At 36.8% G+C, this 27,563-nt stretch overlaps 1 protein-coding gene across 2 annotated transcripts; it reads left to right on the forward strand.

Annotated features, from left to right (window-relative positions):
- Positions 1–312: 312 nt before the first annotated feature.
- On the forward strand, positions 313–27,021 carry EDNRA (endothelin receptor type A). 2 transcript variants are annotated; one of them, XM_015861153.3, is made up of 8 exons: positions 313–571; positions 3,042–3,522; positions 13,295–13,422; positions 18,695–18,893; positions 22,592–22,744; positions 24,818–24,951; positions 25,317–25,425; positions 25,976–27,021. In XM_015861153.3, exons 2-8 carry the CDS (start codon positions 3,121–3,123, stop codon positions 26,114–26,116), a joined length of 1,266 nt encoding a protein of 421 aa, XP_015716639.1. In that variant the 5' UTR covers positions 313–571; positions 3,042–3,120; the 3' UTR covers positions 26,117–27,021. The 2 variants fall into 2 exon arrangements, with proteins under 2 accessions (XP_015716639.1, XP_085401112.1); XM_085544986.1 differs by lacking the exon at positions 13,295–13,422.
- Positions 27,022–27,563: the final 542 nt, after the last annotated feature.

Below are 27,563 nucleotides of genomic sequence, written 5' to 3' on the forward strand. Positions count from 1 at the left end.
AGCAAGTCAGGGAAAAATGCAAACAAAAGCTGTGCATTTAATCATATCTTTTTCCCCCAGTCTGGTTGCGGCTCGTAAGTCGTCTGATTCAATCAGACATACAACCTTTGCGTGAACCCAACACGCTATTAGGAGGCAGCTACAGGACTGGATGCATTCCCAAAGGCTGTTGCTTAAATGAGTCCGGTCAAGTAGTTTACCTCCATTTCAGAAAGGAAACAGTTAAAGAGCTCTCAGTGTTCCCCTGTGCCCGGGAGGCAGCCTTTGTGTTTAACGTTGGCAGGGGCTCGGATCGGGCTGCAGGCTTGTTTTAATTGGGGGAGGGGGCAGAACGGAGAGGACGCTCAGCCTTCAGTCCGTCTTTCCGTTACTGATTCAGCGGAGGTGGAGATTTTCTATCCCACCCAGTGAGCGGCGGGCAGAAGGATCTGCCCAGACTATCCCAGGAAAAGATCTCGGAGGAAATCTCGGCAGCGGGGGCAGCCGCAGCATGAGCGCGGAGCCGGGGCCGGCCGCACGGCTGGGCTGAGTGCGCGGAGCCGGCCGCGGGGCGCAGCCCGCAGCGCGCCAGGTAATGGCGGGGCACGGAGCGACTGGAGGGTGGGGTGAGGATGGATCCCCGGTGGTGGTGCGGGTGGAGGGACAGTCTTTTGTGTTAGCGGGAGAACTGCTAACACAGCAGCCCGGCAGCGAGGAGCGCTCGCTGTGCCGCTGGGAGACAACCCAGAGAAACTCACTTTGTCGGCGCTGCTTCTTTCACAGCTTTCGTGCTTTGGTTTATTAGATCTTGTTTCCACCTCAGCCGCCTTTGGGGCACACAAAGTGCTGTTCACGTTCTAGCTCTTCTTTAACACTCGGAACGCTTTCACTTCCAACAGTATGCCCTCATTGCCATTCTAGGCGCGGGGAGCTTCGAGCCCATACCCATATGTCCCCGAGCCCATACTTTGTAACTGAGCACAGGGACAGCACATACACGTGGCCTGCAGGTCTGCCGCACCGCCTCACACCGTGCGGAAGAAGGAAAATACAGTATTGCTGAAAGTTAGTAAGGTTAACTTGTTCTAAGTTGTAACTAGTAAGGTTAACATGTTAACTACATGAGGCAGGTCGCGGGCTGTTGCTATGCACTGTAATAATACACACACTGTGGATTTGTCAGGAATCCACAGGAATATATCGTTAGAAATAATTATAACACAATTTTAATTTTGCTTCTTATGGGTAAGTTTCTGCTGAGAGGGAAGAGGTGGCAACTGGCAGTTTTGTTCCTAGCTTTGCATGCTGCCTGTGTGATTACCGTGCTACCACCATGTCCATATGGCATGTGCATATTAAGTTGTCACAGGGAAGCATCATTAAATAAGGAGTATACTATATTATGACTAAAACTGTGTGTGGGAGCTATAGTCACTATGGATGATGTAAATATTTGCCTGAAAAGAGTTGTGGTAAAAAAAAAGTTGCCTGCTATTTTTGATATGATTTAGAATCCTAAAGCAAAAACACTTCCATCCTGCTGATGTTTGCTGACTGCCCTGCACTATCACTGTAACAGACGTTTAACAAAGAAAGATTTGCTGTTTAGTATATAAAACTTTGAAAGCAAGTGCACAGGTACTCACAGTTGGTCAGCTGGCCATCTCAAATGCACCAAGACAGAAGACTCAATTTGGATTACTGGTCTGTGAGGGATAGGGCTCTACATACCGGGCAGAAATATGCATTAGCATTGCAGAAGCTGCATATAGCCATGCACACACTTTTACAGATCACACAATAAATATTCACAGTGTGGCTGTGTCCAGAGCTTCTATCAGTGAGTTGTCTGCCATGGTTTTTCTGTTGTATATTGTTTTGTTTTATTATAAACTGAGTTAATAGCTCCATAGGGAGTGCAATTAGGATTCATTTAAAGGATCCTCCCAAATCCTTCATGTGAGTCTCTAGAAATCAGAAAGTTATAAATACTTTCTACTCTTCATTTGGCAACACTGACACAAACCACCTAAGGAAACCTCATCCTAAGTTAGATCAAGATTTCAAGGAAATGGATTTTAGAGTGACTTCCTTGGCTTGTACCTCCACAGGAGGTTTCACAGAAGGTTCTATCTGCCCCCTGCAGCAGGAGCCAGCGGCTCTGGAGATACACACAGGCAGTTATACCAGGAAGGAACGCTGTGATGCTTCCTTTCCTATCTGGAAATGTCACGAGTTATCACTTAGAACATTAAACCAAGTATTTTTTTATCTTTGGAAGAGCATAATTTTTTTATAATTAACTTAACCCCTGATAAGGACTGCAACATGAGCTACAGTGACATTATTCAGGAACCAGAGGCTTTTCTTTATCTCAGTACATTGACACAAGCAGTTTTAAGGGCCTTTCCTGGTCAAATGTCCTGAGACTGTGAAAGTCTTCCTCCTAATGTCTTTGGACTTTGGATACAGTGCAAATTTTGATCTTAAATATATGTATTTTCAGTCTTCTGAAATCTGGGTAATTATAAAGTTGGGGGGAAAAAAGCCCATGAAGCCTAATTATTGCAAAATATAAAAAATACTAAAAAAAAAAAAACCAACAAAAACAAATATGGTGCCTATAAGTATTAATACAGCACTGGTACCTCACCTTTTAATTGACAAAATAATAACCTTTAATTTGGTTTAAAATACCCTAGAACAGCTTCCAAGGCCTCCCTTTGATGATATGCTTTTCTTGCGAGACTGTATTTTAAAACAGAGCTTCACCCACCATATTTTGTACCTTCATATACAAATTGTCTCCAACTAAGAGGATTCTGCAGGATCTCATTTGTCTTTGTGTCTTGTTAGAGAATGAACAAATGGGGGCAATCTAGACTTCGGAGTAACACGATGATGATGAACAAGTGTTTACATACTTGTGTTATAGAAAGTGCACAAATACCCTTCTTTCTAAATGAGAAATAGGATGTGTTACCCTACTTGGTGTATTGATGTGTTTCCTTTTTTTTTTTTTTTTTTTTTTTGTTTGTTTCTTTTATTGTTTTTCTCTGCAGGTGAAAAAGTGCTAAGTATTTCACTGAGATACTGAAAAAAACCTGTCTCACTGACTTATTGCTCATTTGGGACTTCGTGATGGAAGCCTTGTATTTACGAATTTCTTTGCTGCTGCTGCTTTTGGGATATGTCCTCTGTGACAGCTGTGACAGATGCGTTACCAATTGGAGTGATGTGGGAAACAACCTTCCCACTTCCTCAGGGATTGAATCCAGCGTACTCCCCACCACTAGACGGCCCCTGGTATCCAACCAAACTGTCAAATGCTCCCAGCAGACTAAGATTGCTGAAACTTTTAAATACATTAACACAGTGGTATCTTGTGCTATTTTCATCGTTGGAATGGTTGGGAATGCAACTCTGCTGAGGATCATTTACCAGAACAAGTGTATGAGGAATGGCCCGAATGCACTGATAGCCAGTCTGGCACTAGGAGACCTTATCTATATTGTCATTGATATTCCTATCATTGTGTACAAGGTAGGATGCAACAACAATACCTTTTAACTGCAGTTTCCTTACGAGTACACTAGTTCTCTATGGTTACTTCTCTGTCTAAGTAGTACTCCTTTGTCAATGAATAGTTCACTTAAGAAAAAACACAACTCACTTCCATTCTACAACAGAGTTCTTGCTCTCAGGTCTAACCTCTTCTTTGAAATACATAGCTCCTAACTATATTTACGCTATATCAAGTAGTTTTTCGTGTATTCTAACTGCTGTAGCTAACAAAACAAATTGTGAGAGTAGACTTTTTATGAACTGTTCTCCTACTTTATGGACATACAGTGTGAGGCTAGTTGCTATTTTTGGAATAGCCTATCCTTACTTTATGTTTTGACAGAAAATACCCTGTGATCAGCAAGATTCATGTTATGGCTGCGGAGAGACATTATGTCAGTTACGCTGTGAATTAAGGTTTTAATTCAACACCCATAAAAAACAGATTTTTGAAGTTATTTCAGGGCTAGCAAGGTTAATTGTATCACAGAACATTTTGGAAGAATCAAATTTCATCTGGTTTTCTCAAAGTATAAAGTAAGTTCAGCAGTTCTGTCCCAGTTGTTCTGTCTCTTTTTAAATTTTATTTTCCATTTTAATCAAACAAAGCCATAAGGTAGTGCTTTTTCTAATGCAATATATGTTTACTAACGTAACTTGCATGAATAGGAAAAACTTCTTCAGAAGAGGGGTCAGGCACTGGAACAGCCTGGCCAGGGAGGTGGTGGAATCACTGTTCCTGCAAGTATTCAAGAAGCATTTAGTTGTGGTACTAAGGAACATGGTTTAGTGGGCGATATCAGTGGTAGATGGACAGTTGGACTAAATGATCTTAGATGTATTTTCCAATCTTAATGATTATAAGATTCCAGGACAGGCTTGAAGGAATGTAATGAAGTCCTTTATGACTATATCTATCTCACTGATATTATCTTGTTTTAGAAAATCTTCAAATAATTTTGTATACTTCTATCTGTATCCTTGTGGATTATGCAATCAAGCTGATGGTTGATCAGTAAACACTTAAGGCATTTCTGATAGTAAACATAACATTAAGTAGCATAATGAGAAAGATTATTCCTCACATTTTGGCATTTAAAGATTACTGAAACTTAACTTTTAGGTACATACATTTTAAACAAAACAAGTTAATGCATAAATTTAGATTAAGTTGTGTTCCATGGTTTCAAATTGGATTCTTAAATTGAAAAGAAACACACACCAGTGATCTATTGACATAGTAACTTGACCTGCATTATAACACAGGCATTGATACAGCAAGATCATAACAGCTTGAAATAATTAATGAATTAAAAATATGTATACCTACATACATTTAATTTCTAGAGAGGCATATAATCTACAGTAACATGCACTACCTGATTCTGATCCAACAGTAGTATAAATTACAGATAAATCTTTAAACTTCTGAATTTAAAAATGGGAAAAAGACTGATAATCATCATGAACATAATTTAATGGAAATGTTACTTTCTACGTTCCAGTGTCCCATCTGGAAAATACAATGTTTAATTTAATGATAAGATAGCAGAAAAAAAATATTTTACAATAACAAGGTAATGCATATGATTGGCCTCTGCTTGATTTCAGATTACCCTTTGTCTTCCATAGCTACGTGATGCTTAATGAGACATGAGATTGGGTTTTTCCATATTTTCATTCTCAGCACTAAATTGGATTTGTAACTTGGACTACATCTCCTGTACTGCATTGCTGTCTTTATAGGTACTTGCTAGGGCATTGTCCTAGTTTCTTTGGAATGTTTGATAAGAAAATTAAAGGAAAATATGGCATGTGTTTTTTCCAAGCTAATTTTGGGAAAGAATAGGTATTCTTACTACAGAGTCTTTTCTAACCTTTCCAGAGCTCTGTTGTATCTTCACAGTGAAAGAGAACTAGAAATATGAAATTAATTTTGCCTTTCAGAATTGCCTTTTCATAGTCTTCTGAAAATTCTTAAGGAGCTTAGTTAAAAGCAACAAACTATATATTTTTAACTCTTTTTATTATTTTGAAATACATTTTTACAGTTCACCTTCTGACAGTCTTTGTGTTCTGGAAGTTCACTAACCTTGCTATAACGTGCATGATGAACTGTGCTATTGAACATGACCATAGACTATAACAAAATATCTTTCTGGACTGCAAGGAAGTATTTGATAATTAAAGGCTGCAGATGAAATTGCAGATCTCTGACATCAATGTCAACTCTTACACGCTACAACTCAGAATTAAAATCATGATGACAGCATAAACGTAGCTTTTAGTAGTTTAGAGCACTTGACCCTCCAAAATTATTTACTTAAAAATTCTCATGTGCAGCCACCTTGTTGTATAAGGTTAGATGCACGTGTTCTGAACCATGGGCGTGTTTGTAGTATATACAGTGAGTGCTATTACTTCTGCTTGGAAATTATTATTTACAGGGCAATTTTCAAATTACCCATTCAGAAATATGACTACCTATGTTTAAAGTTAATTTTAAATTCCATTAGGTGTCTTTTGTATTTGTATCTCAAGAGATCTTAAAATCTGTGACACCTTCTAGTTCCCCTTGTTGAGTGACAATATAAATGATGGATACTAAAAATATTATAATCATCTGAAGGTGTCAGTGACAGCTAGTGAAGGAAAACAAGTACTTTTCCTGTTGTTTTAAAGCTTAGATGTTAAAAGTGTTTTATATAATCAGTTAGTTATTTTAAACAATCTTTTAGCTGCAGAGTCAGCCTCATGTTCTCATAAATTTATGTTCTAAACAAATATCCTATATAAATACACACTTAAGTCACACACTTAAAACCTTATAAGTCTGATCTTCCTTCTGAGGAGGACAAAACAGCTTTAAAATCAGAATCAGAGTAAAGCAAGCATTCATTTGCATGTTAAAATGACCAATCATACAGTATTAAGATGGCCAGATTCTACAGTACAAAAGCTTGTAAGACAGCATAATTGCAATGTAAAATCAGAAATAAGTATAATTACTTTCCTGAATCATAAGGTAGCTTTAATTACTCCAAAAAAAACCAAACAAACAAAAAAAAAAACCAACAAAAAAAACAAAAAAAACCAAAAAACTTTCAGAAGATAAATTGTTAATTTTACTGATACTCAGATGTATTTTACAGATCTTTAGAAAGAAGCAGTTAACAAATTATAGTAATTGGAAAATTTAAGGTCCCAGGAGGAATGAGTCCATGATTCTGTTATGCACTTCCATGATTAACAATGATGTGACATTAAAAAAAAAAGAAAAAGGAAAAAGAAAGAAAAAACAAAGAAATTACATAATTGATGTCAGTTACAGATATGGCCACAGATTTTTGATGTTTTTATCCTTTCTTTACTGTACAGTAGACTCCAGAATTCCCACTTACTTTCTCCAATTACTGTAATTATGTGGTGGATTCCCCTTAGCAATTTGTTAAATGGATTGAGATGTTAGTAATATTCACTAGCCTCCTTTGAAGATATTCTGAATATATTAAAGTTCCATCAGGCTTAATTACCTCTAGTATAGTCACTTACAGGATCAAATCAATATTAAAATTTGTAACAAATGAGCTAGAATGATACTAGAAAGATGCCAATTATAAATCCAACCCTAATGTACTGAACCACTCATTCTAACAGAATTTCATTTTCAACCACACTTACAGCACCTGGACCCAAATAGTTTTCTCTTAATGCAAAACATGCAAATCTCTGATAGTCACCATATCAAATCATGAAGCCTCCAAATCAGTGAGAATTATGTATTTTCAGTGAAAAGAAGACTGGGAACAACAATGCTTTGTGGTGCTGTAGAGGTAAGGTTAAGGCACTGAAGAGAGAATTTCATACCTCCTTTTCTAGAATCAGGTGATATAGTATGTCCCTGAAAGCTGCTGCGTCACCCACATTACCCATCACTGCCACACACACACTTGCAGAAGATAAGTTTGGACTTCACGTATGACACTTTACAATATATAGGCAGGAAGAGCAGAACATTCATCCATAGCACCACTGTTGACTTGGTTGTACTCTAGAGCATTGGAAAGCCCTTATAGCTGCTGCTGCCTGTTTAGCACTGGCTAGTTTAGCAGGAGCAGGAGCAAGAACAGCAGCTTCTCTCCATAGAAAAATTTCTCTTGCTTCTGAAACAGAAAGTTTCCTGAGCTCATTAAGCTAGAAATATTCTAGGTTCAGATTCTCATTTCTGGAATGTCAAAGCTCAGCATTAAAGATGTTACTGAGAAGCTTTGAGTGGTCTCCATTTGCATTTTTTTTTTGAAAAAAAGAAAACAACAAAAACATATATGTATCTGTTTAAATGAATTCTGTTTCTTGAGAAAGACACTACAGCAGATTTATGTTAATTTTATCATCATAAATCTTAATATTCTTAACTCCTTAAGTCATCATATTATAGAAAAGTAAATGAAACAAACAAGCCAGTTTTAACCTGTTTCATTTTTACACACTTTTCCTTAAATATTTTACCAGTATAATAGAAAAGACATCTACTCAGAAAAGAAAGCATGAGTCCACCTGTCAAACAGCTCATGACAGTAGTGCTTTCTTTAGTAAACTACATTTTCTTACTCAAGTTTATGTTTACTGTCAATGGCTTCTAAATCTGAGTGGTTCACCTGGAACATTATGAAGTAAAATGTAAAAGTTACCTGTCAGTAAGCAGACATTTTCAGACATTTTCTCTTCCATAAAGGAAGACTTAGTTGAGGCTTTTTTACTCATGAACACTTTTCAACATCAGAGCAAATGCAGAAGCATCAATCACCTCTTCTAGATCACAAGTTATCTGGCCTATCTGATTGCTTTCACTGACAGAATATTAGACACAAACAAGGCTGATAACCAAGTGTTACAGTTTTATGATTTTTGGTTATTGGTATTCTACATCATAAACCATTCCAGCCCATAAACCATTGACACCATTGACACCAAGCATAGCAGGAGGGATTCTGTATACTAACTGAGCAAGTGACATCCACAGTAGTTATAGTTTTGTGCCGAAGCAGTGTAAGGACAAGCCCATAGCAAACTACTATGCACACAAGCACAACTTGCAGTTCATTTTCCTGAAGAGGAGGAGCACAGCTTGAGAAACAGTGTAATTAAGAGGATGTGAAGTTTGCCATCACTACAGAACAACCAGAAAAAAGAATAAACTCTGTAAGCAGCAAAGCATCACAGGGGAGGTGTCTAGAGTTTTCTGGAATGCTTTGCTGCTAAGAAGATTTTTGTAATAAATATAAAAATCTTAAAGAGAATATACAACGTAGGATTTATGGTTTTCACCTGTTAAGTGAAACAGAAAATTCTTGTTCAAAATCAAGGCTTTTTTTTTTTTCAGGACCTCTTCAAGGTGTAAGAACTTGTGTAAAAACTATACATTCCCCAGATGCCTAAGTGAGAGAAAATGACTTTGCCCATTTTCACTCAGCTGAGCTAAGTGGTAGAATAAGCTGTAATAGGGCAATAGAGGAAAGAATGTCTTTGAAGTTACTCCTGCATCCCCACAAAATCTTTCTTCCTTCCAAAAGAAACAGTCCATCTTGAAACCCCTTAGAAATTGGAAATAAGATAGCTATTGGCTGTACCAAAATTAAGCATGTATTTCCTGCAAAGAGTAGCAGAAGAGATGCAGTGTGTCTTCATCATTTAGGTGTAAGCAAAATACTAATTGATACCAAAGTCAGCAGAAGCCTGAACCTATTGAATCACCTTGATATTCTCAGTGTTAGTGCACTACCAAGGTTTGTCCTGTTTTCCACTTATTTTCCTAAACTCAATGCCTTTCCAAAGTTGAGGACTTTCACCCGAGCAGTGGGAAAAGCAAATAGTGGGAATACTTAAGAGATAGGCAGTAATCTCTCTTGTTCACCCTTACAGCTCTCACATGCAAAGTGGTGGAGCAGAGCTGAGGCATATATCTGGAGTGTGCAACAGTTTGTGGGTACTAAGGCAAAAATAGACATGTCATCCTGCAGTGCAATTCTCTTAAGGGTACAGGATTTGTAGGAAGAAAAAGATTTGAAAGGATGAATTCTTGTGTTGTGAAGTTTCATAGGAATAGAAAGGGTCCTGGCTAAGTCACTAAATCAAAATATCACAACCAAAATGCTACAAGAAAAACACTTCTTTCTAATCAATAAGTCTTGCACGTTGGAGACAGGAACACTTCAGTCAGAATTACCATCTTTTGTCACTTAATGTAGTTAAGTCAGTATCCTCTTGGATGCTTCTGTGTGCAGCCAGATTCCACCTGAACTCCAGCTGAAAGAGCAAGTACCTTAAAGGTACCTGTCTTCAAGGCCCTTGCCTTAAAACAGACATACGCAACTGTAGGTGACAATTTAAGACAGAGATGCACTAGCACAGCTCAACATTTCCTACAGGAAACATGACAAAATCCCATGTGATATGACTCATATTTCATTCTATGCCATGTTGCAGGGAAAGGAAATCACCCTGTAATATACTGATTTTATAACTCCTACTCCACAGTTAGAAGATGATGGTAGCTTATGCAACTAGAAGTTATGTAAACAGTCAGAAATCTGCAGTTCTGGACTCTGTATCCATCACTGCACAAACTGAATACAAATCAGGGAATAAAAAAGGATATTTCTATTTGTCGTGCTGAAGACACAGCTGAAACTTGACTGCCAGAGTTGTGCCATCAGAATCACTAAGCACCTACAGCTCACAAAATTCAGGAGAGTATCCAGCACAGGGGCAAGAAGTTTTCGGGAAACAGATCTTGTGTGTCTGCACAGCAATGATGCCAAGCAGATATAGGAAGAGGAGGAAGATTCTAGAGCAGTAAGATGTAATTAGAGCAGAAAGAGGCAGATATACTAAAACCTTTGCTTTTAACCTCAGTGCCGTGTGGCAAAGAGAGAGGACATCTTAAAACGCAGTTGTTGAACCAAAGCAGGTTTTAAGGAGTCATTTCACATCCAGCATCCAACTCAGCCCATCTATTTTGGGCTGAGTTTCAGGGTCATCAACTGCCTTTAAACACACAGTATCAGCATAGAATTAGATAAACACTGGATGCATATGAGCATGTACTGATAAATGCTCATGCGGTTAGATTATAACATTCTCTTTTAGACTATACATAAATTGCTAGGGATGCACAGTGGGACTTCATCTATGTTTTGTACATCATCTAGCATGCTAATGGGGGTTAGAAAATAGCAACAGCAGTAGAATAAAATCAGCTGAGTGACATTTAAAAATCACTGCTAAGGAATGTTCTCAGCACTGCTGTCTTGTTTGTTCCGAGCTGCAGCATTGGGGCAGAGAGGCCATAAAAAGGAGCAGGAAAGCGGGGATACACAAGGAAGCTGCAGCTTTCTGGTCACTACGTTGAGTGTTTTTTTTTTTTGATGTTGTTGTTGTTTTTTAATTCTTTAGAACCTTGAAATTTCGGTTCTGATTTCGGTGTAAAAATATGATGTTGACTGTATTCTTTTCTGGTACAGGAATTGCTCCACAGTTGAACCTTATGAAATACTCTTAGGCTGCAAATACACAAGGGAAAAAGTGCACTTCCTTTGCTGCAAGTCTTATTTTGAAAACTCTGAGATTCTTTGAGTCGGGTTGCAAAAGCAGAATCCATTTGACCAAGTCATTGAGAACTAGGATACAAGTTGGCATAATCAGCCCGATTCCTCCAATCCTCATGGCTTGAGGGAAAATGTAATCTGCTAAAATTTTACCTCCATTTTGTTTGCAAATTAAAACATGCAAAAGCACTGGAAGAGTGGAGCAAGTAGTCCTGGTACTGTATCTGAGTAAACCAGAACTGATTCAAGTAAATTTCTGGCTCAAACTTTTTGTTCAAAATGAATGTGCTACTTCCCTCTCAAATTTCCACATTCTGCTAGAGTAGAAGAGAGGGCAACGGACTTGTGTTGATGCAAAATTAGAAAACCGCTGACTAAAAATATCTACAGAAGAAAAAAGCTGGCACCTGATCCAAAGGGAAGTAATGAATGCATAGCTGATGTGGAATGATAATGGAGGATACGCATGGAAATGATTACAAAGTTAATCCTAAAAATCAAGCAACTTGATCCTGATCCTAGTGATTTTGATTAAAATCAACTTGAAAAGAATGTCTAATGATTTGGTACTGACGGTACTTCAATTACTGGAAAAGTATAAGAAACAAAAGGAATAAAAAACTTTTCATCTTAAAAAAGGAGAGCTTCCTGGGGTTCAGGGAAGATGTGTACATGTTGAAACTGTGTTAAAGCTTCCCTGTGAGGGAGTAATAGCTAAGTGAACCTTTTTCAAGTACAACACTTCTCTTTTTGAAGATAATATTTGCTTTATAGTACCAGTTTCACAGTCAGTACAAAGTGCTTGTTCATTTTTATTGCTGATGATTTGCTACTGACGCAGACAGCGCACACAAATTGGGGGCTGTTTTTCTGTTACCACATAGATTGTGATTTATAATGATAAATCACTTTTGGGGCTCTATTTAACAACTGATAAAATCGATAATTCTGCTAGAACCTCTTTCCTTGGCAACGCCACTTAGCTTTCATTAGGTGGTTCCTGAAAACTATCCAGATTTTAATCAAACCCAGATACCATATGATCACTAACTGTTCAGAAAGTGAAGCTGAAATTCCATTTGACCACAACTGATTGGAGATCCACTTTGGGTTCAGTCTGGTCTTTATTTCTCAAACAGTTTTTCTGCAGCCCCTGACATAAACTAAAGATTCATGCAAGATTTTCCATCAAAAAGCAACAACACACCTCAAAAGCATTAATTCTATTGTTGCCAATTCATCCAGAAGATAATTCTACCAGAGCTTTCAATGTATTTCACTCAGTCTGTACAGATAATCCAGAAGAACAGTTCAACAGCTTGCTGACATAATCTCATTACATTCATTACAGAAGGTTGTGACAATCGCAAAATCTTCAATTCTATTGATCCATTAACTATCCTCTGGCACAAGGAGATTTGCTTTTGTTAAATACAACTGGCCTAAACTGGAATACCATTGCAAAGATGGTCCTATTCTGTCTGCACTGGTATTGATGTCAAATAACATTCTCAGCTCTCTTTGAAGAAGGAGAGTTCTCAGTATGCAAGAAAAAATAATACTGATCTAAACCCTAGTGACCCATTCACATCTTTCCAAATAGATGCCTTTCTGTTACCACGTGTATGATGCTAGTCCTTTAGACTGTAATATGGAACTAATTGTTTATGTGCACTATCTTCTCCACACGCAATCTGGCAGTGAATACTGACATGACTTACACAGCAACACATTTACAATGACAAGAATCTACTTGCATGCAAGCATGGGAATTTAGCTCTGAGGTATTTTATTAAGAACTATGAATTATGCTTTGAATGCTTGGTTCTGGGATGTGGTAACTGCAATCATTTATGATGGGGTCGAGTTAGGTTTTCAGTATCAAATACTAGTGGATGAAGCACATCAACAAAAGATCTTTTAACAATACAAGTGTAGAAGGTCAGCACTAAGCTTTAATTTTCACCCTCTGTGCTTCTACAGCAGCAGATATTTTCCAGACTCACTTGGTACTAAAGATATCTTTGAGGTATGAAAAACTCAAGATTAAAATGATAATGTATAAGACAAGAAAGAATTACACTTGTTACATACTTGCTAAGCTATTGTTCAAATATTCTGATTATTTTTTATCTTTTCTTCAGCTCCTGGCTCAGAAGTGGCCTTTTGGAGATTCTGAATTTGGGCAGTTTCTTTGCAAATTCCTTCCCTTTATACAGAAGGCATCAGTGGGAATCACAGTCCTTAATCTCTGTGCACTTAGTGTGGACAGGTATGGTATATTTCACGTTTTGGACTGACATTGTTCTTCCTCTTACAGTTTTCCTGTAACTGGGAGCACTCTGCACATTCTCAGTGATTATACTATAGTCTACATACTGCTTTTTGATATCCTGGCTATAACACCACACCTGTAGTTCAAATTATAATAAATTATAATTGGGATTTGAGTCAGTAGTCATGTGATACACTGTTTCATATCTGAGCAGGATCATAAGCTTTGGTCTTAAAAATAATTCTTCAACTCATTAGCTATATACTACAATTACAGTGTTTATGACTCATAAAACCAATCAAATTTATTGAAAAATTTATCAGAAATGTGCTCTGATAGTTTGACGTTGGTATTTTGAAAATTAATGTTTTGTTCAAAAGTGTCCAAGAAGGTACATAAATAGTATGGGAGAACAACAGCTAATTATTACTTTGTGCTTTTTTTATGTGTACATGTTAAGCAGTAGCAGAAGTAAAATTCACTTCTGTTAAATCTCTATCCAAATCCACTCTGTGCATTAAGATAGTGATGCAAAGATAAATGAAAATTGAAAAAAGTTAGATTAATTGTATATGAAAATGTGATGTACAAGGTTTGCAATAAACAAGTACTGAGTAGTATCTATACCCAAAATATAGTTCCTTATTACATTAGTAACTTATTAAATGAACTCATTAGTTCAGTAGAAACAAACTCCTCAACTAAGTGCTCTGTTTCTTCAGTAAGTCTGAAAACTGTAAAAAGAATTCTTCTCAAACAACGTCTGCTCGGTAGAAAATACAATGCCAAAGACTATTCTAGATCAATCATATATGAAACTTACAGTTTGTTCACAGAATTCTCAGCAATGCAGTTTCACTAGCTGTAGTCCTATAACTACATACATTTTTATTAATTGGAACTCAGCGAAGCTATTTTTTTATATATGAATGTCTTTTTGCAAGCAAATATATAAGTAAGCTAATCCTTAGAAGAACCAAACACTATTTCTATTTGAGTATAAAATTTTGTATGTGATCAGACTCAGAATGCTTTATTTCCTCCTCTTAATTACACGCTTCACCAAGGACATATTATTTATCAGCTGGTACAACTGCAGTACGCGCCACAGTGTATGCATGTTAGAAAACAGGTATGTGTAGCTAGTGTCTTGTGCTGGCTAACCCAAATTGAATCTGGGTTAAACTGACATTAAAGTAGGATCTGAAAGCACCTTAAGCAAACTATGTTAGGCACTGGTGTATCAAGCACTGTCAGAACACAAAATTGTACATCAGCTATTTATTATTTTAATACAGAAAATGAGTAAATAGGGACTTGCGAGCTGTCACAGTGGGACTGTTCCTGGTCTATGGGCTAGCTCTTTTTTTTTTGTTGTTGAATTTTTTTTTCCATAGAAAAGCTCCTGAAAAGTACATCATTTACAGCTAGTTTAAGTGCTTATGTATGGGACTGCATTCTGCGGGTTAGAAATAGATGGAGTCACTTGCTATAATGAATTCAGAGCTCCATAGCTTTGGTAATTGTTTATGCCTGTCTAAATCCCTAACTCTCCTTTGTACACCACAGCCTTGATTTACAAGAAGATGTCTGTTCTTTTCGAAAGGGACTGGTCCCCTTGTTAACTGCATGCCATAGTGAAACTCTACTCATTATTAGTTCCCCCTTGCACAGAATGGCTTGCCCTGACAGTGTGTTAAATTTTAATTGTGCATTCCCAAGGGGAACAATGTCCACTTACACATGGTCTCAAGAGGCTGACAGAAAATACCAAAAGAGTCATCACCCTTCAGAGGAAGCTCACATTTATTTCAAATGCCTCTCAGGCATTTTTAAACTCTGGGTCATGAGGATGGTGACAGTTTGACTCTATTTCTAAACAGTCCCTGACTACGATGTGGAGAAAGAATATTTTCCTTCCTGAACTTTTACTTTTGCTTATTTCTCAGACATAACAATTTTGATGAGAAGATGGTTTTAAGAAGAGTGAAGATATGGATATCATGTCATAAATAGGCACTCTTGCTTCTTTTGCCTAGAAAATTCATAGGACACTCGGCTTAGTTGCTTTCATCTGGACCAACTTCCAGTGAGTGTATTAGATAGACAAGATTGCATTATCAAAACAAAGCAGTATAAGCTTTATTAAGAGTTATTAGATTAATATCAATATATTAATGACTCCTAATTTTAATTTAATTATTATTTTATTATTAACTTATACTGCAGTCAACACACAGTGAGGTGTGTTTAGAATGAGGAACTGCTGTAATCTCTCGCAGCAAAGAGGAATAGATTGGTATCAGCAGAAGCATAAAATGCTAACCTTTAGAGTAGTTTTATGTATAGAAATTTTGTGATGCAATAATCCCTTGCCCTTAAATACTGTGTGTCTTTGAATACAAGTAGCAGTATGGCCTGAAGAATCTGTGAAAGCAAGCTGGAATAAATAGATAAGAATAGGAAAAAAGAGAGGAAACAGAGGGGAGAGAGCAACTGAAGGGCACAGTGTACTGAAGTTGACAGCACACGAATGAGCAGCAGAAAACAAAACAAAAAAAAAAAGAAGCCACAGCACTAAACCTGGAAAAGGAAATGACATGGAAAAGAGCTGAACACTTTAGACATGGTTGGAAAGAAAAAGAAAACAAACAGAAAAGATAAAACATGAACGTAGATTTTAGATTGAGGAATTAAATTTATTTCAGTTCCCTGGCAGACATCCAATGTTATTTTTTTTTTTAATGTGAGGGAAATAAACCCTGCAGTATTTTCCCATTCCTAATTATGGGATCTTTGTGCCTAGACAAAGATTATGCAAATAATAAAACTTACAGAACACCCACTTGAAACATTTTACTACCACTATTTTTCAAATCGCTCTTAGAGCAATGAGCAGAGACCAAGTAATTGCAGGCTAATACATATTCAGGAAATTCTGATCTAATTAGTAAGCTTCTTATCCTTTAGGTGAAACCATTCATAACATTTTCCAGTCAGTAATTCCTCATTTGATAGTTATTTGAAATGTGAACTGAAAAAAAAAAAAAAAAAAGACAAAATGTATGATCCAGATCCTTGCTGCTGTGCACACTGATCTCCTGTTCAAAGCAGACGTAACTGGAAGTGAAGATGTATAAAAGACAGTGCAAGAAAGGAAAGAATTAGATTCATGATTTACAGCTTCTTGGTATTCACTTACATAGTTGCACAGGCAACAAAGCACAAATTTATTTCTTATTTGAAATAGTACCATGCACTTCCGTAGCTGACTGAACTGATTGCAAGGTTGCCAGTTAGTAAAGAGCAAACTGCAAATTCTCATGGGCTTCTTCTACATGAGTAAACTTGTCTCCCTCCTGAGATCTTTTAGGAGATAAGAATACATCTAGAGGTTTTCATTTTTAATTTGCAACTCCACAATACATTAGTTTGCTTCAGTATGTTCAAAATCTTTATAAATACCCTTCAATTAAAATGTTGCACTCAGAACCAGTTCCTAGTGCACCTGTGACTGTGCTATGTATGATATTGCTACAACTATCAAAGCCAAGGTTTCTCATCTGCTTACTGCAACCATTTTAACATGGAGGGAGGGTTTGATACAGGGAATCAGGAGAAATGCCATATATGTGAGTCTACAATTCTATTCTAGTGTTCTGATTATAGGAGAGGTATGGTTGCCTTTAATAACAATTTTTTACTGAAATCAGAAGCCTAAGTTCTACATACTTCAACAGTTTTATCCCATCAGAAGGTCTTCACTACTTCCATTTCAGAAGTTCAAACTCCAGCCATTCTCAGTACAGAGCATCTTAATCTAGAGTTCTCAACTATTCTTTTCCTTAAACCCTTGCCATCCTTGAGCCCATGTCAACACTCTGACTTCCTGCAATCATAACCTTCTCAGCTAAACACTAGTTCTACTAGAAGCCTGTGTAGCATTGTAATTCAAAATGAGAAGTGCTTTTACCCTGTGAAAACAAAATACAGTTTAGAAATTGTTACATTGCCAATTACAATGCACATGCTCCAAAATACTTTTCAGATTATTTCAAAAAGAAAACCAATGTTTGTTCTTTCCACAACTTTTAGATAGTTATCTTTGCTAAATTTCTGGAAATGCTAAGTAACTTGTTTGCTACAGCTATGGGTAACGATAACAATCAAATTTGCTACTGAAAATTTAATTTATGGACTGGTATGTACTCTGTATTACATTCCTCTCAGTCTACTCTCAATAATTTTTGAAGCTTTTGATCAGAGCTGACAGAGAGGTTGAGGTTTCAAAGCCAATAAATTCCTACAAGATCCTTGAAAACAGGCAGAGAAGAGAAAGACCAGCAGGTTCCCTGTTCCTGTTCCCTGAAGGAGGGGAAAGCTGCAGCCTGTAACAAGAATCTAGCATATGAGGGACAGGGAAGGTAAAAAGGGGAAGAGGAAAAAGGAGAAATGCTGTAAGTGCATTTGCTGTATTTGAAACTATTTTTATCTGAGTTTCAAGCTATGAGTTGCATTCATGAAGCAAAGCAGGTTTCAGTAATTCCAGTTTTGTTTGTTTGTTTTTTAAACAGCAACTTGTATCTAGGGGATAAAGTTGTGGAGGAAATTGCTACTTTTGGCATGGGCACCCTTAGCCATGCTCTTCATTTTGGCAGAAATCTCAGCCCCTGCATTACCTTTCTGATAACTCTGTTGTAATCTAAGGCCAAAAGAGAATATACCTAATAAAAACAGTATTTTTAACACTAAATAGTGTAAATAAATACATTTTCACATGATGAAGAGTATTTTCACAGTATTTCACCACATGCCAAGCCGACCACTTTAGACAGCACTGCTGTTAAAGTTGATGTAGCTGAAGAATATAGTTGCTTCATATATTTTAATAACAGCTACTGCGTTACAACGAACTTTTTTTCCTGTTGTTACAATCACTTGAGCTAGTACAAAATACAGTCTGTCCTTACAAACCTTTCCTACTTGAATTAGTAACCATAAGCACAGTCCGTACAGCAGAATGCCATACAATCAATTGCCTTAGCCTAATTACTGCATCCAGCTCTCTACTATCCACCCAATGATGTGCTCTACTGGGTGTCCTGGGTGGCTTGACAAGCTGGTAGAGTCCTTGGAGCAGGCAAGAAGAGCAAGCAATACAAAGCTAAGATGTCAGCTTTAGGATTTTACTTCATGTATCAAAATGAAGCAAGACATTTAAATTTGAGGAAGAGATTAAACGTTGTAAATTAATGTCTGTCTCTCGCAGGTATAGAGCAGTTGCGTCCTGGAGCCGTGTTCAGGGAATTGGAATCCCTATGATCACTGCTATTGAAATTTTCTCCATTTGGCTTCTGTCTTTCATCCTGGCTATTCCAGAAGCCATTGGTTTTGCTGTGGTACCTTTCAGATACAAGGATGAAAGTTATGTTACTTGCATGCTCAACCCTACAAATAAATTTATGTTGGTAAGTAATATCCTTTCCTCTCCTTTTTGAATCCACTGTATAAAAATTAGACACTTAAGATACACTTAATTAATCTGTTAAGATGCAAAATGTAATCTAATATATATTGGTGCAAAGAAGAACTTTAACGTACAGGTAGCAGTCTCTACTTTCACTTAGTAAGTACCAAATGTGACTTTACAACATTATTCATTGCTAGGTATTCTTAATAAAGAAATCTGCAATTTGGGCCTGATTATAGAACAATCACGAGGGTAGTCACAGCCCTAAGAGGTCTTGTGTTTCTAGGTATAACACTTCAAAGCTCTAACTTAATTTTTCCTATTTAAAACAATTGTGCAAATTCAGAGAACAATCCCTTCATTTATCAGAAGTTATGGTTATGAAATTGACAGACTCATATGTCCAACCTAGGTAGTGATGGCACTGTTAGCTGTCACCTAAGCAGTGCAACTCAAAGAGAAATGCCTGAGTACACACCAGTATTCTTTGGCAAATTTCATAACCCTCAGCTGCTGTGCTACTGCACTTTTTCAGTTGCAAATACCCACATTAGCTTGTTCAAAGCAAGTCAGGTGAGTAGTCACTACAGAGTTGACTAATCTTTACTGCACAGAGGGATGGTGATTTTGTGCTTGGTCTTATCCTGTGAAAAAGGAAAAGAAACATATTTTTCCTTGTGAACCCAATGAAGGGCCATCCATCATTCACAAATTAATTAAAAAAAAAAAAAAAAAAAGTAGAAAAAAAAGGATTTCTTCTGTTTTGTTGTAGGTAATTCAAGATCCTGAAGGAAACTCCACACTTTTCTTGCCCCAGAATTTTTAATGACAGAAAACTGTTTTCTGTCTTCAAGTGTCCAATACTTCTACTTTTATCAGATCTTGGGTTAGATCCAATGTAATCTCACATGGCTCGGGTTAGAACTGAGAAGGGTGAGGCAAATGAAGTGAGGATATGTATAAAATAAAAAGGGTGCATGGATTGTGTTTGTCAATGGAATAACGTCAACATTGGCAGGGCTACACAGGCTGCAGAGATGGCAGTCAGAAACAAGAGAAAAGCAAATCTTTAGTGGAAATAATAAAGGTGAAGAAGAAGCGAAACTGCCCAGAACTTACAGTATATTTCTCAACTATACTGACAGCATAGTTTATAGGTAGTTAGAAGTATGATTTAAAAATGCATACTGCAGTAAGTCTTTTCTCTGCAGCTGTGGTTGGACAATCAGTACTTCCTGTCTCCCTGAGAAAAATGTTTTACGTTTTTCTCATCCTGTTTCTCCAAAGCACAGTAGTTCAGGTCTCCCACAGGCACAGTAATGATTATTTTTCTGTTCTTAGCATAGTTAGTAGAATGGCTTGGTTTGTTTTGTATGTTGGCAGGAATTAGCATCTTTTATTTGCTCAGAATAATTCAAATATCTAAATCTCTCCATACCAATTTGATTTTTAAAGATATAGATCAGCATTCAGGTTAATGCTGAGAATAAATGTTGGATGCATTGGTCAAAAAGAACACCGTGTTTCAGTGTATTGCGAGTACAAACAAGATTAAAATAGAAATATTTTAACTTTAAATATATTCACTAACACAAACATGAAAAAAAGCAATTACTAAGCTTAGGGAAGGGTTTATGATTAACTTTTATTTTTAATACGAGAATTTATTCAAGTTTAAAGAATACAAGAATTTATTCAAGTTTATTCTTGAAGGACTTGAAAGGTTCATGCTAGACCATGATTCCCTAGAGGCTGAGTGCACTAGGAAACTTGTTTAAAATGCACATTTCCTGTAGAAAACTAGTTCCATGTGGGCTTTCAAGACAAACAAAAGAATGTCTACTTCTCTTAAATCAACCCAGTTTTGTGCTTTGATGTAAGCTTTGAGAAAGTCAGATTCCATAATTAATCATTTGCAGACATTTTTGTGTAGGATTTGTAACTTCACAAAGTCAGGTTTTCGTACAGAATTTGTGTACTGGTCAGGGTTGTGAAATAGGACTGTGAATGCATTGACTGACACGCAATACTCATGAAAGCTGGTTAACAAATGACAAAACGTTTCCCTTTTAAATATAGTGTGGATTCACACAGTATACATTTTATTGTGCCGTCCAACCAATGTGCTTCTAATCTGACCCATAGGAATTTTCCACAGAACAGGCAATTGCTCCATGTATTTGTAATCCTTTTCTCTGCAGAAGGAGTGGTAATTACATTTCTCCTCAGTACAAACTCTTAAAATATGAGGCATTTTGCTCTCTGCTTTTCTGCTGGCAGAAGCTCAGACCCCAGCCAGGAAAATGCAGCCCTAGAGGAGTGTGTAACTATGCATTAGACTGCAGCCCCTCCTCATGCAGGGATGAGATTACACTAAGGCGGAGGAAACAAGCTAATGAGCACAGTTCAGGATGCCTCTGGGTGGGGCTGTGGCCCAGATACCAGCGGCATTCTCTAAACTAGCAGGCTCAGTAAGCAGCTAACTGTTGGGTTTAGAGGGCGAAAAATAAAAGCCATTTTCTTTTTCTTCAGTAAATCAACTCTCTGGTGTAACTAAAGCAGATTAAGAAATGAACACTAGTAAATGCTAGTCTATTGCATTGCATTTGTTTCCTCCATCTTTCAAAGTTTAGTGCTGTTCAGTTTTAAATGTAAACAAAATGTCTTCTTCAAACAGGATCTGTATAATCCTCAGTTGTTAGCATTTTGACATTTGGTGTGGGAACCATGATTGTTACAAGAGCACATCCGCTAGGAATAAACAAGCTTGAGGAAAGATTAGGAGAAAGAAGGTTCCCTTTTATACATATCCATCTCAGTGACTAATAATATAGAGACAGGAAGTCTTTAAAATGTCATGTCAATGTGAATTTCAGTTCACAATTTTGGCTGTGCATGAAGTTTAAGAAATAAGATAGAATGTTGTCTTTAGCCTGAAGATATCGCTGCCTACAGAAAATAATAATTTTAAATATTTTTTCAAATATAGTATATTTAGTATGGGAAATACTAACTTAAACCACAGCTAACATTTAAATTACACAGGAAAGTATAGCTCTATCAGTTCCTTCAGGGTCCTATCACAAAAGTCAAATGGTATGGAAGGAACGTAAAGGGTTAAAAGTAACCATACCAATAAAAGACACCAGTCCTAAGCTTTGCATATATCAGACAAACACCTATGAAGAGGCTCCTATCAGCCCTACATATAAACAAACCAACTACCAACCCTTTCGCTGATAAGGAAAGGTGGCTAAAGTTACAAGGCATTTTGAATTTTCCTTTTTTGGAATAAAGAACAGAAGCTGCAGAGGTAAATGGTATTTCCTGAGACAGGCGTTTAGAGACATTTGTTATCTCAGACTGAGTGTCTACATTTTGGCTTGCACATCATACTGAAGTTGGAGCTGAACACCTTTTCTTGAATAAATCTTCAAAAAACACAATCAAAATTCATTTCTTCTAATACAAGACAGGTTGCAACAACAGTACAGGCAGATTGTCACTGAGGTAAAATAAATGTTAAAATGCCACAGTTCACATTTTGATGTTGGTTGAAAGTAGATCCTACTGAATGTTTTTTAGGGCTGTTTACAGACACATACAAGCATACTAACTTTCCATTTCCCATATCTTTGTGGTACTTTCTACTGAATCATATGAAAATACCTTCTATTCTCTTTACCTTATCCACAGTTTTACAAAGATGCAAAGGATTGGTGGCTGTTTGGTTTCTATTTCTGCATGCCACTGGCATGTACTGCCATCTTCTATACGCTAATGACTTGTGAAATGTTAAATAGAAGGAACAGCAACTTGAGAATCGCTCTCAGTGAACACCTTAAGCAGGTAAATATTAGGACTACCAGTGCTTGAAAATGATATTCTTCTGTCTTTGGGTTAACTGAGAAATGTTTATGTGTCTAAATACATTAAATTACAGAAATAGGAAGTGAGGATGTAGGTTAGTTCTGTTGTTAAGGTATTCAGTCTATCCTGGAACAAGAGACTAAATCATAACATATGGAGATAATAAAGGCAGCTCAAGAAAGTAATTGGTGTATTACTTTTCTTAAGAAAGTGTGATGGTTGTGTTCTCCTGTAGTTTAATCTTAAATTACTACTGGCTAAATGCTTTGAAATCTAACTTCAAAGATTTGAAAGTAAAAAAAATTTTGCCTCCTTATTCACTTCATGAGTCCTCCCTACTTTAGCATACTTTGATATGCAATTTTAGGTGCATATGAAAAGCCACTCTAGAATAACTTGGTTTAGAATATAGATATTTTTGTCTTACTGCACTGTTGCACTTACCACTGCTGTAGCTTCACTGCTTTGAAAAGCGCAATTGGAGACTAGTATAAACAAGTGATCACAAAGTCACTCACAGAACCATCAGTTCTCACTATAATGTTTTTGCAGTGCTGTCTGATGTTTCATTCCTAACTGAAATTTAAAAAACAATCTGTAGCTTTTCCTCTGCAGTTAGTCAGACAACAGGGTATAATATTAATGTCAGCCCTTCAAATTCCACTTTCTTCCAAATTCCACATTTACAAATATGATTCCCCACAGCAGTTCTCTCTCTAACTGAGAGAGCTATCTCAGAGACTACTTGTCTGCTGCCACATTTCAGAGCAGGGCAGACCAGAAGGATCCTTTCCTTCCACAGATTTTCCACTTTTTCCCCCCTCATCAGACCCCAGGACTTGCAATCCAGACCATCCTGAGGCCACACAGACTACTCTACCCATTAGAAGGACAATTGTATGTTCAGGGGAATCCTCCCCCAACCTTCACAACTTAATAAGCAGCGCCAGCAAGCAACTCGGACTGGATCCTGGAGGATGAATTTATGCCTCCATTTACCAATACTTGTCCCTTTGTTACTTTTTGCCCTTCTTCCTTACTTCAGTCTTGTCCACATTCATTTCTAGTCATGGTCCTTCTATTTTGATAACAACTGCTATTTTAAGAAAGAAAAAGCAATAATAGTGCCTAATGAGACTTGCTCATACATTTAAGTTTTTTAATGACAACCTTGAAATGCTTATGCCTGCCACACTACAATGTCAGTTCCAGAGTTGGTATTCTTACTCCTATTTAGTTCTCTTTATCAAATCCACACCTACCAAAGAACACTGCTAAACATCGTCCAAAATCCACTAATACATCAGTAAATCTTAATGGATATTTTACACGACTTTCAAATATAACTTTCCTAAGTATTGAGGCTAAGCTGTAACATAGACATATCTATAATTTTGCTTGTAGAAATACTATGTAAGAACGTCAAGATCACATTGCAAGGATAACAATAAATTTATAATACTCTGCCATATCCTTTCATGTAACAGGTTGCTTACTAAATATAAAATAATCTATCATGGACATCCTGACTAGATACATCGTATGATAGAATCATTATTGACAATTGAGTTGGGTGCCTTGAGTTTACAAATTACCTCACATCAAGGGTTACGAGAAAGTGGTTTTTCAAATAAGAGTGATTTCTGTTTCCTAGAGGGTATGTATGTTTTTAAAGATAGAGATTTATCTGAAAGATTGCCAAAAAAAGTAGCCAAATATAGAGGAATAAGAAAGGCTGGGAAAGCTGTACGGTGTAGGACTGCTCAGCAGTGGATACTGCTAGGCTAACAACTACTATGCCCTGACAATGCTTGGTGTAATCCAGCCATGCCAGTTTCAGTGCAGTTTCTATAGCGGACTGCCAGAGTTAAAAACAGGAGCCCAATTAAAAAAAAAAAATAAAAATCAGGAACACCAGGTGGTCTGAAATCTGCACTTTGGGAATCCTTGCATGCTTACCTAAACAATGTAACTTGGCTGCTAACACCACTACAAACTCTTACCAGTATGAACTAAGTACAAAGTCATAGTTATCTTTACTTATTTTTCTAGCGTCGAGAAGTTGCAAAGACAGTTTTCTGTTTAGTAGTGATATTTGCTCTTTGCTGGTTCCCTCTTCATTTGAGCCGAATTTTGAAGAAAATGGTATACAATGAAAGAGATCCCGGCAGATGTGAACTGCTCAGGTACTGTATTTTTTTCTAACAACCAGTTACTTATAGCCAAAATATTTAATGTCATACATTTGAAGATTATGTAAGAAATGCCGCTGTGCATGCTACTTCACAGTTTTTCAACTACATCCATTTTCAGGTGGATGTCTTAACGGCATAGCATACTACAATAAATACTATATATATATTGTCATTGTAATCTCTTTCCTGGGGCTTTTTGAACTTCTATGAGAGTGTTCATTGTAGGTATCTTATTGTAAAAGATTAAGAGAGGTGAGAAAGAATTCATTTCTGTGGTGGAAGAGATTGTAAACACAAAAACATTTATGCTTCTATGCATATGAAGAATTTATAAGTTTTACTTTTTTGTTTTCTAGTTTTTTGCTGCCACTGGATTACATCAGCATCAACTTGGCAACTATGAACTCTTGTATAAACCCAATAGCACTCTATTTTGTGAGCAAGAAGTTTAAAAACTGTTTTCAGGTAAGATCTTTCTGATACTATGTCCAGTTGATAAACAGTATTAAATCACTCGGTTATGATCTGTTTGTTCCTCACCTAGGAGGAGAGGCATGCAAACGAATAAGTTGTATAAACTGCCCGCTAGCAGGTCATGTTGCAGACATGTCAAACTGAAAGAGGAAACTGTCCACTTTATCTGAAATGCTAAATCAGTAAATAAGTTTAACACAGTCTTCACATGTGAAAAATCAGCAAGATAGACACGCTCTCCCTCCTCCCCGACCCTTACATTTTGTTTGAATTGCAGTGAGCAAGAGGGGGAAAAAAACAACCACCTAACTTTTACAGTGCTTGCTATGAAAGCTTTTATTAAATCAGAAACCTAGGCCAGGCCTATGTGTAACTTTGTGCCTTATAAACCATTTGCAGTCCAAGGGTAAAAACTTTGCACACGTGCACCTATCTCTCGCTTTAACAAGAATCCTCTGTTCATTCTGAAGTAAAAAATAATGTTGGTAGTGTTCATAGAGCTGACAGATTTGTGATAAATTTATTTTCTTCAAATTTTCAGTCATGTCTTTGTTGCTGCTGCTCCCAATCAAAAAGTTTAGCAACTTCAGTGCCCATGAATGGAACAAGCATTCAGTGGAAAAATCAAGAATTAAACAATCACAACACAGATCGAAGCAGCCATAAAGACAGCATAAACTGAAACCTAAGGACTCTGACACCACTTCAGAATCAATCAGGAAAATAAATATCATGACAAAGTTGTTTCTACAAGAAACCTAACGAGCGTTCCATCATCAATTCAGAAGTGTACGCCCTCATAGCTATCTCTAGAGTTGACAGACTACAGCTGTGATGCTTTGTGAACTGAGATTTACTGGATGGCAATTCTGTCTCAGAGGTATGTTGAGTATAAATCAAAAACAAAAAAGACATGAGCCATAAAGGTAGTTTGCTCTTCTGAACCAAGTAGAAACTATCCGGTGTCTAACTGGTATATCACTATCTTCTTACCTGATTGTAACCAAGAATTATCACTATGGAATTCTTCTGGAGACATCTAAGTGGAATCTGTGTATATTTTCTCTCTGCCCATTTGTCTTCCAACTTCTGTTTGTGTGGTGGATATATTCCACACACCACTACATTTTTCATGTTGTCATTGGTATTTTTATTCAGGCTTATTTCGGAAAATGTTTTGTTACACATCAATATGTTATTTACTTATTGTAACATAAGTCATGGCATCAGCTGGGCAATTCATATTTATAGCACTTCAGTACTCAAAAATAGGAAGAAACCATACAAAAGAGCATCAGCATTTGGCACTTAAGCACAGATTAATACCAAAAAAAAAGAGGTACTAGTGATGCAGTACTGTGCTGTGTTATTTATTTTAAAGCTTGTACAAAATAAACAATCTATATCAGCAAAGTGAATAAAAGATGTCCTCCGACAGGCATCTTACAATGTGTTTTCAATTAACCTGTCATGTTAATTCTTAAACTATATTAACCTATTAATCTACTTAGACTATAGCTGCTTTAAATCTGTGTCAAAATGAGAGTCACTGGAACACAGTGAAATATTAATAAATGTGTTCAAAGAGTTCTGAGAATATGATTACTTCCATAGCAACTATGCATAACACTATTTACACACTGTGAACAAGAAGCTACTACAGTCATAACCAACACAGAACCATGGAAGTCCATAAGAGTTGTATATGCACACAGGGATTCTGTGCCTTTTGCTTACAGAGTTTCTCTGTCTTACTCTCACCATGTTCAAAAATTTTAATGGGGTTTGATAGTTTATTAGAAGCATTAACCATACAAGCGCTGTTAATAATGTGCAGAAAATGTTGCTTGCATACATTTAAACAGGCATTTTACTTATTTCCATCCATTGTGGTTACATGGCAAGAGATTCACTATTTGGCTATTAAAAAAATTAACAGGTAGCCTTTTACTCAGTAGTGGAATTACACAGTACAGTGTCAGATACGTGCACAAACCTGTCAGAAAATCCATAACATTTTTTGTGCCAGGTAAAAAAAAACAGTAGCTAATTTCCACAATTAAAAAAAAAAAAAAAAGTTACATTTCAAATGAATGATAAAAACCTCCTTATTTTTTATTAACAAGGTC

The sequence above is a fragment of the Coturnix japonica genome, chromosome 4, assembly GCF_054131305.1.
Source record: "Coturnix japonica strain WE chromosome 4, WE-NBRP24, whole genome shotgun sequence".
In the NCBI taxonomy this organism is placed as follows: Eukaryota; Metazoa; Chordata; class Aves; order Galliformes; family Phasianidae; genus Coturnix; species Coturnix japonica.